General features: G+C 39.7%; 1 protein-coding gene across 8 annotated transcripts in view; it reads left to right on the top strand.

Moving 5' to 3' along the window:
• Positions 1-16,513, top strand: part of CASK (calcium/calmodulin dependent serine protein kinase) — a 403,174-nt gene that overhangs the window by 301,881 nt on the left and 84,780 nt on the right. For all 8 annotated transcript variants that reach the window (XM_030933848.1, XM_030933849.1, XM_030933847.1 and 5 more), the window contains exon 11: positions 6,506-6,627. In XM_030933848.1, coding sequence (XP_030789708.1) covers positions 6,506-6,627 — 122 coding nt within the window. The remainder of the gene's footprint in view (positions 1-6,505; positions 6,628-16,513) is intronic.

Below are 16,513 nucleotides of genomic sequence, written 5' to 3'. Positions count from 1 at the left end.
ATAGTTACAAGTTCATTCAGAGGTTTTATAGGAAAAACAGCCTTTTAAGTCTTTGAGAAAAGTAAATAGCTCTTTTATATGTGACAGTATTGATCTACAAAATGAAAACTAGTAACAGTTTAATTAGCATATGCTGCATGTGTTATATTAATAATCACTACTACCTCGGGGTTTAAAATCTAAAACAATAGCAATGGAAAAGCCCGAGAAGTGTCTTTGTGTCTATTTATATCTTATAATGAATTGAAACACCATGGGACTTTTAGATAGTTGGTACTGAACTACAGATATCAATTATACACAAATCTATCCAACCAAGAATGTGTTCTGTTGTTCTGTTTGTCATACCCAAAGAAAGAAATAACGGAACTAGAACAGGTGTTAATGGAAGGTGTTAAAATGATCAAGGGTGAAGGCAGATTTTGAGGTTAAGCCAAAAATATGTATTTATTCCATTTGAAAAGATGAAGGAGAAATGGAATAAAAACTCTAATTTTTCTACCTAATTACAGAAACTTAAAAATGGGGGCACTTTTCAGAGCTTGAAATAGACAACTTAAGTACAACTAGGGAAATGCTTCTTTCATGATTGAGAACCCATCGAGTTAATCATATTTGGATACAAGATAAGACTATAAATCAGTTCAGAAGAGGTGACAGATCCAAGGAGGTTTAATAGACCTGTTGGAATTGTGGCTCTTGCCTACTCTAAATGCCTGCTAACAGATGCCTTTGTGCTTTCCAGCAAAGCATCTGCTGGTTCTGTCAACACAGCTTTGATCCTGTGTGGGGGTGGTGAATTCCTGCTCATCCACCTCCTCTCTGCAGCTCCACAACTCCTTAGGCAACCTGTGTGTCAGTTTGTCTTTACCTCTTCTATATCGTTTACTTCAGGATATAATATGCCTACTTCACACATCAGTCTGAGAGCCCCTTCCTCAGGGCCAGGGATCATATCTCTGATTTCTCTGAAGCCCCTGCCTAGTACCTAGCAAAAAGCAGGAATATTCAATAAAGATTTTGGGGCCAGGAGCTGTGGGTCACGCCAGTAATCCCAACACTTTCAGAGGCCGAGGTGAGCGGATCACCCGAGGTCAGGAGTTCGAGACCAGCCTGGCCAACATGGTGAAACCCCGTCTCTACTAAAAACAAAGAATTAGCTGGATGTGGTGGTGTGCGCCTGTAATCCCAGCTACTTGGAAGGCTGAGGCAGAATTGCTTGAACCAAGGAGGCGGAGGTTGCAATGAGCTGAAATCATGCCACCGTACTCCAGCCAGGGCAACTGAGTGAAACTCTGTCTCAGGAAAAAAAAAAAGATTTTGATTATTGTCTGACCCAATAGGGCATTGTTCAAGTTCTTTTCCAACCTCCATATTCATGCATAAACCACACAATTTGCTGTTGAAGGTTTCTCGTATGTTTCCTAGCATAGCCTATTAGTGTAGTAAGTTAGGCAAAGCATAGACTTTGAAGCCAGACAAACCCAGGTTTGAGTCCTGGCTCCACCGTTTACTAGCTGTGGCCTTCCATGACCCTTCTGAAGCTCAGTTCCCTATCTAGAAGGTGGGATAATATATCTGCCTTACCGTGTTGTCCTGAGGATGTTCCTGGAACATAATAAACACTCAAGAACTGGGAGCTGCTGTTAATGTTTCCTTAAGTGCTTAATTCAGTGCATACTTTATAGATATTATAAAATGAATAAAATAAAGAGCTGCCTTAAGGACCTTACAGCTCAGGGAAAAAAAGGGTGAACAAGCACACGCGTAAGTAACCCATGGAGTGCGATGGTGGTACAGGAATGGCATGGAGCACTTGGGAAGTTCACAGACCAACAAATGATACATCCCTGGTCTGATACAGCCAAAATTGCTTCCCAGTCTTGAGACTGACCATCTTAGTATTCACTTGATAAAAGATTGTTTTTGCTTTAATCTTATATTATTAATAAACTGCTACGTATAGACTATATATCAGCAGCACGAGCAATGCTGGTAAGAGACCAGGCACAGTGGCTCACGCCCATAGTCCCGGCAATTTGGAAGGCTGAGGCAGGCGGATCTCTTGAGCCCAGGAGTTCAAGACCAGCCTGGCCGACATGATGAAACCGCATCTCTACTAAAAATACAAAAATTAGCTGGGCATGGTAGCCTGTAGTCCCAGCTGCTTGGGTGGCTGAGGCACGACAATCACTTGAACGCAGGAGGCAGAGGTTGCAGTGAGCTGAGGTCATGCCATTGCACTCCAGTGTGGGTGACACAGTGAGACTCTGTCTCAAAAAATAATAATTAAAATAAGATCACACTAAGATAACTGAGTGAAGATGATAATTAGGTTTCTGTGGTATCAGTGGATTTTTTTAATATACAAAAAAAGCACTTGATTAGTATTTTTGTTATTGTGGTTTCATAAGTCCAGAAGTTTAGAACTGGCTTTAGTAACTTGATAAACATAGCATCATTCAATTCGGTTGTTGATGACGTGCTGGGGTCAGGGGTTCAGTGGGACATTTGTGACTAATTTCTTCACATCATCTCTTGCTTTCCAAGGCTTTTTTTTTTTTTTTTTTTTTTTTTTTGAGATGGAGTCTCGCTCTGCCGCCCAGGCTGGAGTGCAGTGGCCGGATCTCAGCTCACTGCAAGCTCCGCCTCCTGGGTTTAGGCCATTCTCCTGCCTCAGCCTCCCGAGTAGCTGGGACTACAGGCGCCGCCATGTCGCCCGGCTAGTTTTTTGTATTTTTTAGTAGAGACGGGGTTTCACCGTGTTAGCCAGGATGGTCTCGATCTCCTGACCTCATGATCCGCCCGTCTCGGCCTCCCAAAGTGCTGGGATTACAGGCTTGAGCCACCGCGCCCAGCCTCCAAGGCTTTCAATAAGGAATGAAGAGAAAATTGGCTTTTAACTAATTTCCAGATTTTTTGAGGGAGGGGGGCACTCTAAACAAAGTAAAAATCCTGAGAAGATCAGGTAGAAGGAAGTGGATTGGGTTAATGCCTCTTTAGGAATAACAGGGGAGATGAGGACTGATTTCTGCCATTTATCTCTTTTATCCCACTTAATATCCACTTAATGTTTTCAGTGAAAGGATACCAATAGCCTGGCAGGCATAATTCAAAATTTAATATTATCCAGCCGGACATGGTGGCTCACGCCAGTAATCCCAGCACTTGGGGAGCTCAAAGCAGAAGGATCGCTTTAGCTCAGAAGTCCAAGACCAGCCTGGGCAACATGGCAGAACCCCATCTCTACAAAAAATACGAAACAACTGAGTATGGTGGCGCGTACCTGTAGTCCCAGCTACTCAGGGGGCTGATGTGGGAGGATCACTTGAGTGCGGGGGGTCGAGGTTGCAGTGAGCCGAGATTGTGCCACTGCACTCCAACCTGGGCAACAGAGCAAGACTCTGCCTCAAAAAAAAAAAAACATTATCCAGGCCAGGCGCAGTGGGTCATGCCTGTGATCCCAGCACTTTGGGAGGCCAAGGCGGGCAGATCACAAGGTCAGGAGTTTGAGACCAACCTGACCAACATGGTGAAACCCCATCTCTACTAAAAATACAAAATTAACTGGGGGTGTTGGCACGCACCTGTAATCCCAGATACTTAGGATGCTGAGGCAGGAGAATCACTTGAACCTGGGAGGCAGAGGTTGCAGTGAGCCAAGATCACGCCACTACACTCCAGCCTGGGCAACAGAACGAGACTCTGTCTCAAAAAAAAAAAAAAAAATTACCCATGGTTCCTTCAACAGACGAATGGTCAAACAAACTGGTACATCCACGCAACAACCTGGATGAAGCCCCAGAGAATTATGCTAGGTGAAAAAATGCAATCCCAAAAGATTACATACTGTATGATTTCATTTATTCTTTTTATTTTATTTTATTTTATTTTATTTTTTAATTTTTAGAGGGACTCCTCCTTGCAGACCAGGGCTACCCCATAGGCAGTATGCCCAGAATAGGAGCCTCATTTATTAGCAGAATGACAAAATTGTAGAAATGGAGAACAGATTAGTAGTTGCCACAGGTTAGGAGGGGGTAGAGTAGGAGGGGAATGAGCATGGCTATAAAAAGGCAATATGAGGAATCCTTGTGGTAATGGAGTGTTTTATAGCTTGACTGTATCAATATCAATATCCAGGTTGTGATATTGTACTACAGTTTTGCAAGATGTTACTATTGGAGGAAACTGGGTAAAGGGTACATGAGACCTTTGTGTTATATTCTTTTACAACTGCATGTGAATCTACAATTATCTCAAACTAAAAAGTCAAATTTTAAAAAATAACTACAGTAATTTCCATGTGGACAACCACACAGTATGTGGCTTAAGACCCAAATCTTTAACATAATTAAATAGAGCTACAAAAATCAGTAGCTTATATAGCAATCTATTTATTTATTTATTTATTTATTTATTTATTTATTTATTTATTTATTTATTTGCTATTGTAGAAAAACTTGGAAAGTATAGACAAGAACAGAATGAAATAGAAATAGGACAGTAAAGATAACTACTGTAACACTTTTGCTGTGTTTCATTCTGTTTTTTGTTTTTCCTGAGTTTGTATATATGTTTTGTTTTTTTTTTATCATAACTGGGAATATAGAGTTTATTTAGTTTTGCATTCTGCTTTCTTGAATTCTATATCATGAAGATTTTTCTATGTCTTTGAAATTCTTCAAAAACAATTTTCATTTGGCTACACATTCCATTATATGGATATTCTATAACCTATGTAATTGTCCTCTATTAGATTTATTTTCCATTTTGTATGATAATATCATTACATATAAATCTTCCATTTTTTTCCTTAAGGTGGATTTTCGTAAATGGAATTACTAAATCAAAGTGCATGAACATTTTTAAGGCTTTTTGATATATGTTACCAGATTGCTTTCTGGAAAAGTGGTACTGATATATATTCTCACCAATAATTGCATGAGAATGGATGAGGTCTAAGACAGGAAGAATTAGAAACAGAGTTCTGGAGCATGAAGATTTTTATCTTAATCAAAAGTAGAATTTCTCAACCACAGCACTACTGACATTTTGGCCCAGATAATTCTTTGTTGTGGGGGCTGTCCTGGGTATTGTAGGATATTTAGCAGCATCCCTGACCTCTACCCACTAGATAGCAATAGCCACCCTCCCGCTGTAGCTGTAACAACCAAAAATAACTCCAAACATTGGGAAATGTCCACCTGAGTAACAAAATTGCCCCTGGTTGAGAACCACTTATCCAAAGACTTAAATGTGCAATGAGGCACTTATTCTTAGAGTTTCTCTACTGTGTACTAATGTTCTGAAACTTAGCTCCTTGAGGCTCTTTTTTTGTGGAGTATGTATATGTATTCTGCATATTGCCTGCAGTGAGGCTGATCATTTTTTTAAGGCTGTGTAAAATGGCTTTGTTACTCCTCATTATGTATCTTTCCCTACTGACATCTGCCTGATTTCCTGATTATGAGAAGAAACTTGTGATGGCACTTCCATTTGCTTTGCCCTACAAAAATGATTTGCCTTGAAATATAATATGGTATTTGGAAGTGTCAGTGTACCTGCACTTTGTCTTTATCTTCTGAATAAGAAGGGTAATGCCGGGCGCGGTGGCTCAAGCCTGTAATCCCAGCACTTTGGGAGGCCGAGACGGGCGGATCACGAGGTCAGGAGATCGAGACCATCCTGGCTAACACTGTGAAACCCCGTCTCTACTAAAAACACAAAAAACTAGCCGGGCGAGGTGGCGGGCGCCTGTAGTCCCAGCTACTCGGGAGGCTGAGGCAGGAGAATGGCGTAAACCTGGGAGGCGGAGCTTGCAGTGAGCTGAGATCTGGCCACTGCACTCCAGTCCGGGAGACAGAGCGAGACTCCGCCTCAAAAAAAAAAAAAAAAAAAAAAAGAAGGGTAAGAGTAAGACAGAATGAGAATGATTTTGGGTCTCTTGGGTCTGTATGCAAAGGGAAAAAAAGGAGTGGACTGGGATTTTTGTTAACTAAAGTTTGAGTCTTAAAATCTAAGAAGCCTATTTTAGGCAGCAGGAGCTCCCAGTTGAAGGTCTGTTGCCTGTATCTACAGCTGGCTTTACCTTCAGTTCTTGATGGAATGCACCTGGGTAAAAGGCCGATCTTGTTTCTATAATATTTCAAAACATCTTGGAGTCCTAAAACCCATACTCTCTTCCTGACATAAAACTTGCTGTGTCCAGATCTTCTAGTGCTTCAGTTATACTTGATAAATTTCATTAATTCAAATAAGATAAGCTGCAGTTTCCTTTGAAAACTGAAGAGCATACAAATGCATTGATAAGAACATGAACTCTCTGAAAATACTCTGTCCTTAAATGATACGAAACTCATTTAAGTCTATCCTTCAGTAAAGACACTAGCCCTTGAAGTTCTGATATGAATTCATTGTTCTTAAGTGTAAGATTTAGGTTACAAAAGTTAGTCTGACATTGACTTTCTGTACTGGCTGTTTCTTTTCTGTTTGTCCCCCTTAGGAGCAGTCTCACAGGTGCTGGACAGCCTGGAAGAGATTCACGCACTTACAGACTGCAGTGAAAAGGACCTAGATTTTCTACATAGTGTTTTCCAGGATCAGCATCTTCACACACTACTAGATGTAAGTCTGTCTTTTTATTATTCTTGTTTTTTGGTAAATTGAATATTGGCCGGGCACAGTGGCTCACGCCTGTAGTCCCAGCACTTTGGGAGGCCGAGGCGGGTGTATCAGGAGGTCAGGAGATCGAGACCATCCTGGCCAACATGGTGAAACCCTGTCTCTACTAAAAATACAAAAATTGGCCAGGCGTGGTGGCGCATGCCTGTAGTCCCAGTTAGGACTGAGCTGAGGAGGCGGAGCCACAAGAATCACTTGAACCCAGGAGGCAGAGGCTGCACTGAGCCGAGATCACACCACTGCACTCCAGCCTGGGCGACAAAGCGAGACTCTGTCTCAAAAAAAAAAAAAAATTGAGGCCGGGCGCGGTGGCTCAAGCCTGTAATCCCAGCACTTTGGGAGGCCGAGACGGGCGGATCACGAGGTCAGGAGATCGAGACCATCCTGGCTAACACGGTGAAACCCCGTCTCTACTAAAAAATACAAAAAACTAGCCAGGCGATTTGGCGGGCGCCTGTGGTCCCAGCTACTCGGGAGGCTGAGGCAGGAGAATGGCCTAAACCCAGGAGGCGGAGCTTGCAGTGAGCTGAGATCCGGCCACTGCACTCCAGCCTGGGCGTGAGACTCCGTCTCAAAAAAAAAAAAAAAAAAAAAAATTGATTATTTAGCATACCTTTTTACTTTACATGAATTCTCAAATGTCTATCATAACAATCCTTTTCAGTTGCCTTAAGTCTATGAGAAATGTGAGAAATCATCCATCAAAAATTTACGGGCACAGTAAATCATCCATCAAAAATTACGGGCACAGTGGCTCATGCCTGTAATCCCAGCACTTTGGGAGGCCAAGGTGGGTGGATCACCTGAGGTCAGGAGTTCGAGACCAGCCTGACCAACATGGGGAAACCCCGTCTCTACTAAAAATACAAAATTAGCCAGTTGTGGTGGTGCATGCCTGTAATCCTAGCTACTTGGGAGGCTGAGGCAAGAGAATCATTTGAACCCAGGAGGTGGAGATTGCAGTGAGCCGAGATCGCTCCATTGTACTCCAACCTGGGCAACAAGAGTGAAACTCCATCTCAAAAAAAAAAAAAGAAAAAAGAAATACAGTATATGTACAGTACAAATAAAATAGAGCCTAGCAGGCTACAATGGGGAAAAAATTATATATCTTTGTAAATTATATGTACATAATGCATGCAAGTGATATGTGAGTTTTTAAAAACAGTAGAGTACAAACCTACTTTACTGAATTATCTTATATTTCTATTAGAAGAATCCATTGAGGTTAGCTGTGATTACTTTTTATTGCTTTGCACAGTACTTTAAAACATGAGTATAGCATGAGTATAGGAGAGAGAAAAGCAAATGAGATACTGTACAATAGGCTGTATTCCCACACACATTTAATATTTAACATGGTTTTGTTCCATAGACTCAAGGTCTTCTCCTTAAAACATAAGCGTATACTCCATCTTTAAATATTACAGGCTCCACTGACAGCAGACTGGGATACAAAGGAAAAAAGCAGAAGCTGACCATTTTCATTTCAGTCACATTTTAAGTAAAATACCTTTCTTAGAGAACTTGGTTCACTTCAACAGTGAAAACTCTTGGGTGGTTTTGATGGTATTTGAACATGTTAGTCTTTTTACAAGAAAAACCTTCCCTTAATGAGAGAATCATACTTGTTTTGGGGTGCCTGGAACTGTTTGGTGCTGAATAATTCACCATATGATGGAAATGAAACTAAAGCCAAATTTCCCAGAATGTGTTCCACAGAACATTGCTCTGGGAGGTGGCTATGGGTGTTGCCATGGTGGGAAGGGGAAGTAGATCTTAAATTTAGTGGTTAAATTATTTATTGACTAAATAAGTTTGGGAAATGCTACATTCTTTAGTCTTTTTATACAGATGCACAATGGGCATTGGTATATTGATAGCTCTGAGATGATCTAAAGGAAAGAAGCCTTTTTAACTTTGTTTAACAGCATTTCTCAAACTAATTTAGGCACAGAACTTTTATTCACAATCCTGTTGAGTTCTGTTTTGATGAGGACCAGTTTGGGAAAAGCTCAACTAAGAGTGTTTGTTGCATTATGCTTCAGCTTCACACTAAATGCAGCCGTAGGTATCTAACAGTTGCTTCTTTCCCCACATGTGGTCAGTTCAAATTAATTATCAGATTTTCATACCTAGTTTGGCCTTTGTATATAGTATACATATTAATTAGGGCTGACTAACCGTTATAACATGTAATTCTAAAATTTGAGTGGCTTAACAGAATAAAAATTTACTTCTTGCTCACTTCACAGTCCAATGCAGGTAGATGAAGGAGGTCTTTTCCACACCATCATTCAGAGACCCAGGCCTCTTCCACTAGGTCACATGGCTATTTCCCAGGGTCTTGGAATCTTCTACTGTATCCTTTGTACCTAGCCAGCAAATGAGAGAAGAGAGAACATGGAGAATCTTGCAGGGTCAAGCTTGGAAATGGGTTTATCTCACCTTCCTTGGCAACTGCTAGTCATGTGCCCACCTGGATGTGAGAGCTGGGGAACATAGTTTAGAAATGTGCTCAGGAAGATAAGGAATTGGGTCTTCTCTTTAGTGTAATTTATCTTAAGTAGTATATGTTCACTGTCATTGCTGCAGAAAGTTTTCACAATTGTGAATTTCCCACAGAAGTTTATACCCTTTACTAGAACTAGTTAGTGGAATATTTAGAAAAGGCTACAGCAATGTGTGGAAATTTTGTTTATTTCAGTGTGGTCAGTGGTTAGGTCATTGCCAGGTAGATTTACTGACCTTCTTTTGAATCAAGGACTTTTTGTAACAAAGACTCTTTGTACTTTAAACACTAAGAGAAGCCCAAATTGGTTTCAAAGTTGTATTTTTTCTTACTGATATAACAAGGTATCTGAGCACATCAAGCTTGAGATTGCAGGAGAGAAGCAGGAACATTACTGGCTTACACAAAGAAAGGGGCAGCTATTCAGACACAAACTGGACTTTCAGACTGAGCCAGGCTGCCACTCACTCCCCAATGGTGAACATCTCAGACCTCACAGAAAGCATTCATTTGGAATAACTGCTGCACTGTTTGGTATAAATTGTCACAATTTCAGAGGAGATTCTTAGATGTTAATGAGAAAAACATACTTAACTTTCCTTTGCATTTGTTTACATTATAAACCTAAAGAAGTATCTGCCTTATTGGCATCTGCCCTGTCAGTGCAGGTCAATTTGAAAGAGGAGCCGTTGAACTGGAAATGAACCATGCCTGTTAAAAAGATGCAGTATAAGACCAGGAGCAGTGGCTCACACCTGTAATCCCAGCACTTTGGGAGATCAATGTGGGAAGATCACTTGAGCCCAGGAGCTCAAGACCAGCCCGGGCAACAAAGCAAGACCCCATCTCTACAAAAAATTTAAAAAGTAGCTGGGCATGGTGGTGTATGCCTGTGGTCCCAGCTACTCCAGAGGCTGAGGCTGGAGGATCACCTGAGCCCAGGAATTGAAGGCTGCAGTAAGCTATGATCACACCACTGCACTCCAACCCGGGCAACAAACTGAGACCCTATCTCTAAAAAAAAAAAAAAAAAAAAAAGGTGTAGTATCTTCTGAATTTTGGAAACAGGTGCCATATATGAACTGCAGTCAAATTAATGACTGTGAGACCAAGCCCTGGACAATATTTGCATGCATGTGGTTCTGAATCTCCAAACTGAGCTATTTCTAAATGAAAGTTTAGGCCAGGTACAGTGACTCACGCCTGTAATCCCAGCACTTTGGGAGGCCAGGGCGGACGGATCACCTGAGGTCAGGAGTTCGAGACCAGCCTGGCCAACATGGTGAAACCCATCTCTACTAAAAATACAAAAATATGGTGGGTACCCATCATCCCAGGTACTTAGGAGGCTGAGGCAGGAGAATCACTTGAACCCAGGAGGTGGAGATTGCAGTGAGCTGAGATCGTGCCACTGCACTCTAGCCTGGTCAACAGAGCGAGACTCCATCTCAAAAATGAATGAATGAATGAATGAATGAATGAATGAATGAAAGCTTATTCATCATGAATGAAATAAGCCGTCATTAGAATGTGCCCTCATACCCTTTACCATAAATAAGGCTTATTAAGCTCATTTCACGGTTAACAGGCTACATTTTAATAATATAATCAATGAAGAATTCAAGTGACTGCCATATAGAGAAATCTAATCATTTAAAAATTTTTAATATTTAAACGTTTATGGTATACATTAAGGAAGGAACACGGCTATGACCAACTCTTGACAAGCAGCTGTTAAAACTTTGGAGTTTCAGGCTGGGCATGGTGGCTCACTCCTATAATCCCAGCACTTTGGGAGGCCAAGGCAGGAGGATCACTTGAGGTCAGGAGTTTGAGACCAGCCTGGCCAACATGGTAAAACCCTGTCTTTACTAAAAATACAAAAATTAGCTAGGCATGGTGGCGCACGCCTGTAGTCTCAGCTACTTGGGAGGCCGAGGCAGGAGGATCACTTGAACCCAGGGTGTGGACATAGCAGTGAGCTAAGATCACACCACTGCATAGTAGCCTGGGAGACAGAGCAAGACTCTGTGTCAAAAAAAAAAAAAATTGGCCTTTCATTTTTCTTTCTTCCTATGTTCCACATACCATGGTTGATTTGGAATCGTTTTGTTTTGCAGAATCAACATGAATTCTTCTGCCTTTTTTTGTTTGTTTTTTGTTTTTTGTTTAAGACAGGCTCTCTTTCTGTCTCCCAGGCTGGCTCACTGTAGCCTGGACCTTGTGAGCTCAAGCACCCTCCTACCTCAGCCACCCAAGTATCTGGACACACCCAGCTTTTTTTTTTTTTTTTTTTTGAAGAGACCGGTCTCACCATGTTGCCCAGTCTAGTCTTAAACTCCTGGGCTCAAGCAGTTCTCCTGCCTCGGCCTCCCAAAGTACTGAGATTACAAGCGTGAGTCACTGCCCCTGGCATGAACTCCTTTTTAAGGATTCCAATTAGGGACACCCAGGGGCCATAGTTTTATGGACCATGGATTAATTAAGGCTAATTAATCCCACTGAGCCAATTTAGGAAATATCTTTACCATATTTATGTTATTCCTGTTAACTCAATAACATTGTAAACAGCTAGGTATGAAGCCATAATTTTAAGGCTGACAAAAAGAAATGGGATTAAGTTCCCCAGAAAAACTAAAGATTATCTAGGACTTTATTTTTTCTAGTCATGTTCTTAAAATAATAACAAGCTCAAAATTTGAAGAATCATTATTAGAATTTGTTTAGAGGAAACAAAACTGCCAAACTGAAACATTTACATTAAAATGGAGATGTACTGTGATTCTACTGAAAGGGAAATGCTTTCTGAAAGTTTTTGAATTTGAGTAAAACACATTTAGTTAAATCTGTAGTTAGAAACTGATACAGAAAACTCTAAATGTTTGCTATCCAAGTAGTTCCAGCCTGGCACACATACGCAGCTTCTCATGTTGTGGGAAGAGATACAGAGGCATGAGTAACTGCTTTGTCCAGCTTGTTGCAGTATGCCTCTATTTAAAAATTAAAAGCACTGGTGCTAAGATGATCTTCATATGAAATGTATAGATCAATTGGTAAAGTACAATTTGACATTAGTCTGCTAGGACTGCCATAACAAAATGCCACAAGTTGCGTGGCTTAAAACAACAGAAATTGATTCTCTCATAGTTCTGGAGGCTGGAAAGTCCTAAATCAAGGAGTTGGCAGGGGCATGCTCCCTCCAGAGGATCCAGGGAAGAATCCTTCCTTGTCTCTTCCAGTTTCTGGTGGTTGCCTGCAATCCTTGGCGTTCCTTGACTCATAGATGCATCATTCCAGTCTCTGCTTCCGTCATCACATGTCATTCTCTGTGCGTGTGTGTCTGTGTATTTACATGACCTTCTTAGAAGGACACCAGTCATTGGACACCCTAATCCAGTATGACATCATCGTAATTAATTACATCTCCAAAGACACTTATTTCCAAATAAGGTCACATTCTGTAGTTCTGGGTAAACATAAATTTTGAGTGAAGGACAATATTCAACCCAGTACAGCATGGAAAACTGATTTAACCCTGAATTAATTCTTTACATGTGAGTGCAAATTACACAAATCTAATATAAAATAATGAAATGTTACCCTGTCATCCATTAATTATACTTTCTTGGAAATTGGTGTGTTAAAGTGTTATTTATGTCTTGTAATGATACTTTGAATCAGTTAGGGTTGTAATTTGTATGTGATACACTGAAAGGTCAGTGGGTGGGTGAGTTTCTGATGGACTGAAAAACCACGTGTTTCAGATAAAAAACATTTCACAAATATTATTTGGTAGTAGTTTTCAGTCTTCTCAGTTTCTAGTATAAATTTTCCTATTAAAAGAATAACTATTTAGGCCGGGCGCGGTGGCTCAAGCCTGTAATCCCAGCACTTTGGGAGGCCGAGACGGGCGGATCACGAGGTCAGGAGATCGAGACCATCCTGGTTAACACGGTGAAACCCCGTCTCTACTAAAAATACAAAAAATTGGCCGGGCGCAGTGGCGGGCGCCTGTAGTCCCAGCTACTTGGGAGGCTAAGGCAGGAGAATGGCGTAAACCCGGGAGGCAGAGCTTGCAGTGAGCGGAGATCTGGCCACTGCACTCCAGCCTGGGCGACAGAGCAATACTCCGTCTCAAAAAAAAGAATTAAAAAAAAAAAAAAGAATAACTATTTAGTTTGTAAATCACCAGTGTTACAAAACATTGTTAAATGACACATCTCTCTGCCAAACTTTGACAACTAAGTTTTAAACATTAACTGGCCATCTGTCATACCTCTGAACAGCTGTTAGCATTTGTTACTCACTGCTGTTTCCATAGTAAATGCCCCACCTAATTAAGATTATTTTTGTGGGAAGTCTCAAAATTATGGTTTCTGAAAATATAATGGGTGATTAGATTAATATAGCAATTTATTGATGGATTTTTTAAATTGCAGTAGCAATTAATTTAGAAGTCTTTATGATATTAATTTATAAGTAGATTTTTATAATAGACTTAGTAACTTTTAAATATTTCATTAGCAATTAACTGATACTTGGAATCTTTCATATTTTGTATGGCCAACATCTTTATTATAATTTTTTACTGTTTAGGGAGAGGTAGCATTTTTCCCTCTGGCCTGGAGTTAGCCATGGAAAACTACAATTCTTGATTTACTATTTAGCTTTTTTGAGATGACATTAAATTAGTAGCCATATTTAGAAGAGCTTATTTTTAGAACTCAGAAATTTCCTAAAGGAAAAAGATGGAACTTCTACAATAATCTAGTGATAATGTTTTTGAGCAATTTGGGGTCTGAGAAGTAAGTTAAATACAATGTTAGATTTAGATATTTAAAGAGATTGCCAATCAGGAAATGCCAAAGCTAAGTTTCCCAAGAATTTGTAGTCCAGTCAATTTGCATTTAAATGTCTAGAATAATAAAGCCTATCTGAGGACCTTCAGAGGATGAGCTACTAGTAATTTCTCAGGGCCCCGTCCAGTCTCAAGAGTCAGCTTTGGCAATTACGAAACCAGCTGGATAGTGGGCCCCTGCCCAGTTGTGGTGGTCTTTGTGCTTCTTGGCTCCTGGGGCTGTAGACTGAAGTGCATTGCTGCTCACTTTAAATTTGAGTGTCTCTCCACTGTTTTCTAACTGGATGGGCAAAACCTCCCATATCTGTTTCCCTCCGTGTTTTGAAGTATTATTGTCAGTGTAAAAGTACTGCATGAAACAAAATACCTGAAAGCTAGAAATACCATATGTTGTGAATATCCTCAAAGTATTTTTTCTTCTTTCTTAATGTAAATAAATGTCAATAAGCTTAGCAAAAAAAAAAAAAAAGCCACTAAGCATATGGTTCTTTGTTAAGCAGCAATAGAAAACTGATACAACCAGGAACAAGATGAGGATTGTCCACTCCCCACTTCTGTTCACTATTGTCCCGGAGACTCTGGCCAGTGCAGTTAAGACAAGAAAAAGAAATTCAAGGCATGAAGATTGGAAATGAAGAAGTAAAATCATCCTTTCCCAGAGATGTTATCTTGCATGTAGAAAATACTAAGGAATCCACAAAAAATCTAATAGCATTATAGGCAAGCTTAGCAAGGTCACAAGATACAAAACGAATATACACACATTATCTAAATTTCTATATATGAGCAAAAAATAACCCAAAAATAAAGTTAAACAAATATTCACAATATTATAAAAAGAATAAAATAGGAATAAATCAAACAAATAATATAGGATTTGCATACTGAAAACTAAAAAATGCTGCGAAAGAAAGATCTAAATAAATGAACAGAAATATACTGTTGGAATGGAGGACTTAATATTGTTAAGATGGTGTTTTTCTCCACATTGATCTATAGATTCAGTGCAGTCCCTATCAACATCCCAGTAGGATTTCTTTGTAGAAGTCAACAAGGTGATCCTACAATTTATGTGGAAATGCCAAAACAATTTTGTAAAAGAAAAAAATTGGATAACTGATTTCAAAACTTCCTATAAGGCTACAATAATCAAAATAGTATGGTGTTGGCATAAGGATAGATATACAGATCACTGAAACAGAAAAGAGTCTAGAAATAAACCCTCATATTTATGGTCAATTTTTTTCCAACAAGATTGCCAATGCAATTACATGGAAAAGGGGATAGTCTTTTTTTTTTTTCAAGTGGTCCTGGAGCAGTTGGAGATCCATACGCAAGAAATGAACTTAGACCCTGTCTCATACCATACACAAAAGAAAATTGCCTCAAAATGGATCATAGATTCACTTTAAGAACTTAAAACTATAAAACTTTTAAAAGAATATAGGAGTAAATCTTCATTACCTTGGGTTAGGCAAAGAGTTCTTAGATGTGACACAAGGGAATTTGGGGGGATTAAGGAAATGTTCTAAAACTGGATTGAGATGGTGGTTGTACAACTATATAAATTTACTGTCATCCCACTAGATTTCACAGGGCCATTACACTAAATTAAAATTTAGCTTTGTGGCTAAGAATTTACCACGGATTCAAAAATGCTAAATATGGTTTTTTCTCCCAAGAACTGTTTTATTAACCAGCGTGTAGTTGTGCCTTATGGAAGAAGTCCAAATTGTGTTTTTTGTTTGAAAATGTTGTGAATTACATAATTTTATATATTTTCAATATGGAAGACACCTCAGAGCAACTTATTTTAGTTCATTCCTTCTACATTCAAGTACATATTTGCCATTTCCAAAAATTCACAGCTTTTTGACACTTTTTTTAATATCAATTTTTGGTCTTTTTTATTGTGGTAAAATATATATAACATAAAATTTGCCACTTGAACCATGTTTAAGTGTACAGTTCAATGACATTAAGTATATTCACATTCTTACACAACCATCAGCACTATCCATCTCCAGAACTCTTTCATCTTCCCCAACTAAATGTCTATACCCATTAAATACTCCCATTCACCCCTCTCCTTAGCCCCTGGCAACCACCCTTCTACTTTCTGTCCCTATGAATTTGACTACTCTAGGTACCATGTATATAAGTTAAATCATCCAGTATTTGCCCTTTTGTGTCTGGCTTATTTCATTTAGCATGATATCTTCAGGGTTCATCCATGTTGTAGCATGTGTTAGAATTTTCTTCCTTTTTAAGGCTGAGTAATATTCCATCGTGCGTGTATACCACATTTTGTTTGTCTACTCATCCAATATTGATGTTTTGTGGTTGATAATTATGTGCTAGGAAAAACCAAATTCTCAGAATAAGACTGTCTAATAGTAGGGAATTCTGCCTCGTTCCATCTCCACACAGTTACTCTTTCTAGGTTGCAAGTTAGGTCT

This window comes from Rhinopithecus roxellana, chromosome 7, assembly GCF_007565055.1.
Source record: "Rhinopithecus roxellana isolate Shanxi Qingling chromosome 7, ASM756505v1, whole genome shotgun sequence".
NCBI lineage: Eukaryota > Metazoa > Chordata > Mammalia > Primates > Cercopithecidae > Rhinopithecus > Rhinopithecus roxellana.
This window is presented reverse-complemented; position numbering and strand designations above follow the sequence as displayed.